Here is a 3451-nt window from a genome sequence, read left to right on the forward strand (position 1 = left end):
TCACCCAGTGACATTTGGAACCCAGTGCCAGAGGCACTCGAAGGATCTGTCCCAGGCAGGGGCAGGCAGATGCATGGGGTGATGCTCTCAGAGATGTCCCCTTCGTGCACACAACAGTCACGCGCCTTGGTGGCAAGCATATGGCAGCACAGATGGGCTGTCTGCAAACAGGGCCAAAGCCCTGACTGCAAACACACACAGAGCAGCAAGAAAGCAAACCCTCCTGAGGTCCCCCCACGCAGCCAGGATGGGGTGGGGATTGGCTTGTGCAAAGAGGGGAAGGACACTCAAGAGCAGTTCATGGTTTATTGTTAAAGGAAAGCAAAGAGGAGTTTGCAAAATGCAGGTGGAACATGCAAACTCCAAGGAGAAAAGGGGCAGCTTTCCTGCCCTCAGCTCCCAGCTTTGGAAAATCCTTTTGACTTACATGGACTGAGCTGTTTCCAGTTTGGGAGGGGTTGGAAGGAGAGGGGGAGGAAGTACTCTTACCCCCAACATATGGGGAAAATGAGAGCTTGGGGGCAGGAAACTGAGGCAAGAAATTATACTGGGGAGACCTGTTCCCCGATTCGCCGCTGCCCTTTGTCCTGCTCGATGCTGAGTTAGGGTCTCCAGCAGGATTTCCCGAAGAGCCCCATCCCTGGGAGCGCTCCCGCATCCCCGCGCACATCCCTACAGCCCTCCTCACCCCTTCCTCTCCACCGCAGGCTCCCCCTGAAGCGGTTGGGGACGCAGGCGCCGCCCAGGGCCGGGAGTCCCAGGGAAATCCGGCCTCGGGCGGGCGGTTCAGCGTCAGCGGCGGTGGCGAAGGCGTGGAGCTGGCGGTGGTTGTGCAAACACGGGCAAACACCGCGTGTCCCAGCAACTTCACTGGCTCCCAGTGGATGGGGAGCGGCTGGGAATCCCAGCTCCATGTGCTGGTGCCTGGCAGCCCCCACCCTGAGCTCTCTGGGCACATTACTTGCCTTTCTGGGTGCCTTTCAGGTGCCTCCTGTTCCTCCTCTGTCTCCCTGTTTCCAGCCCTCCAGGGTCCCTCACTCTGCAGCAGCACAAGGGTGGCCAGCCCCGGTGAGGAGCTCAGCCCAGCACCGCTGGGGACAAATCCATGCTGCAGCCAGCTCCCAGTGCAGCATCCCAACCCTATGGGGCTGCCTTCCCCCCTTTTTACAGGGTGCCATCAGCCAAGGTCCACAGGTGGGACCAGTCAAAGCTAAAGGGGACAGGCAGCAGATGACACCCAGGTTGGGCAGGGGAACGCTGCCTGCTCCCTGACACCCCATCTGCCTTGGCCAGCCTCTCTGGAAGAGCTTGGGAAGCTCAAATCTCACCACTACAAGAAGAAATATTGTGGAAGCTCCGGGTAACAGCGAGGCAGCCCCATGGGGGAGCTTAGCCTTGAGCCTGTGGATGAAATGAACGAGTTATAAAGGAGCACATTGCAAAGGATCAACGGGAGAAAATGGATAAGGAAGAGAAAAGGTGAGCGTGCATAACTGTAAGGAGTAAAACTCATGAGGCAAAGGGACAGAGTCTGAAGGAGGGGCCCAGCGCATTCCTGAGCCTGAGCTGGGGACCGCAGGCACGTCCCGATCTGCCGTTAGGGATGACGATTGCCCAACGCAGCCCGAGGGGCTGAGTCAGGGCTGGGAAGGGCGGTGGCTGCGGGGTGAAGCTCAAAACCACCCCAGCTCCTGCTCTGCCACTTTGCACCGCGGCTGCGACAAGAGCCAAGGCCCCTCCTCGCACCCCAGCCATGGTGAGTGCACCGGGACCCCGGATGGGGAGGGAGGGACAGGTCCCTAAGGGCAGGGGGCGATGGAAAAGGCGCTTTTCCCACAAGTGGCCCCTGCGCTGAAGGCTGGACGTGGTTTGGCACTGGACAGAGCAGACAGCGCCAAGGGCTGAGCCAAATCTCTGCCAGAAAGGGGGCCTGGATAGGGGAAGAGGGTGCAGAGGCTGAGAGGGAAGGCAGAGGGCCCCTGCAGGTGTGGGGCAGTATGGGGCGGGTGTTTGGATTGCTCTCCCCCATCCCCTTCACTCCACTCTTCTCCTTTTTCCCACTGGTACTTCCGTTGCCCATCACCAGACTCGGAGCTGCAGCTCCACTGTCCTAGGCCCCCCACCCCCAGCACCAGGGGAGCCAAGAGCTAAGGACTTGATGCTGAGCAAGCTCAGCCCCTGTCACATTCACCAAGCTGCGGTTCGGGCCGGGCAGGATGTGGCAGGGAGGCCCCAGGATGCTGAGGTTAGCAGGGAAGAGCAGGCTCCCTGCAGCTCTGCCTGCACTGCCCTGCCCCAGAGACTGGAGCCCTGCATCCCCCCCACCTTGCCCTGTCCAACCCTGCTGGAGAAGGAGCCAACTCCGCTTGCATTGTTCTCTCATGACTCAGCTTCTCCTCTGTGCAGACAGGGCAGGGGGAAGAAAAGGGGGAGGGCAGAGGGAAGAAAAGGGGGAGGGCAGGGTTATCTGTCCAGAAACCCAGCCCCAGCCAAGCTGCAGAGGATGCAACAAAGCCTAGCGGGTCACTGAGGTTGCAGCATCAGCTTTTCCCAGTCCAGAACACTCCTCCGATGGGAGCTGCCATGTCCCCAAGGGATTTTCCATGAACCACTCCCCAGTCTTCTGGGTCCTTCCTGCACCACAGCGCTGGGCCAAGGCAAAAAGAAATGCAGTTGGACAGGTTGGGCATAGGAGATTCCTCCAGGGAAGCAACCGCAGGAGGCCTCTCCAGCCCAGCTCCTCCTCTAGAAAGCCCCGAGCTCCCTTCGACACTCAACCGACCTTGCTTCTTGCTCCAACAGCCCACAGAGACCGAGCGCTGCATCGAGTCCCTGCTCGCCGTCTTCCAGCGGTACGCGGGGCGCGAAGGGGACAACCTCACCCTCTCCAAGAGGGAGTTCCTGGCCTTCATGAACACCGAGCTGGCTGCCTTTACAAAGGTGAGCAAGGCCACAAGAGGCTCCTGCAGCCTGTGCTCCAGCCCCTAGGATGGCAGTTAAAGCCTCTGAGCACCATGGTGGGCAATGGGATGAGCTCGCTCCCACCAGGAGCCAGAGCAGCATGAGTTGGCCTGGCTGGATTCTGCCTCCCTCCACCAATCCCTGTCCTCTGGCACTGAAGAGGTTTGGTGAGGGGCAGACATAAATTCAAACTCTCTTTGGTCTTCTGCAGAATCAGAAGGACCCGGGTGTTGTGGACAGGATGATGAAGAAACTGGATTTGAACAGTGATGGGCAGCTCGACTTCCCCGAGTTCCTGAACCTCATCGGGGGCATTGCGGTGGCCTGCCACGATTCCCTGGTGGTTAACACCCATTCTCGCTAGTCCTGCCTATTAATGTCCCCCCCTGCTGTGAACATCCCTTGAACAAAACCAATGCAAAGCTGGAAGCAGAATGGGATGTACCCATTCTTCATTTTTACGTATAAAATAAAAGGTTTCAAATCCTAG

At 58.9% G+C, this 3451-nt stretch overlaps 1 protein-coding gene across 1 annotated transcript; it reads left to right on the top strand.

Annotated features, from left to right (window-relative positions):
* Positions 1-1651: 1651 nt before the first annotated feature.
* Positions 1652-3442, top strand: S100A11 (S100 calcium binding protein A11). The gene is made up of 3 exons (XM_080635109.1): positions 1652-1756; positions 2803-2940; positions 3173-3442. The coding sequence occupies exons 1-3, from the start codon at positions 1754-1756 to the stop codon at positions 3323-3325; spliced, it is 294 nt and encodes a 97-aa protein (XP_080491235.1). The 5' UTR covers positions 1652-1753; the 3' UTR covers positions 3326-3442.
* Positions 3443-3451: the final 9 nt, after the last annotated feature.

This window comes from Psittacula echo (genome assembly GCF_963264785.1).
Source record: "Psittacula echo genome assembly, chromosome: 26".
NCBI classification, from domain to species: domain Eukaryota; kingdom Metazoa; phylum Chordata; class Aves; order Psittaciformes; family Psittacidae; genus Psittacula; species Psittacula echo.

Bases quoted from the DNA above. Each gene is read 5' to 3' on its own strand.
- S100A11 (XM_080635109.1), top strand. The intron at 2,941-3,172 runs GTGAGCAAGGCC...GGTCTTCTGCAG, and splicing joins AGCTGGCTGCCTTTACAAAG to AATCAGAAGGACCCGGGTGT.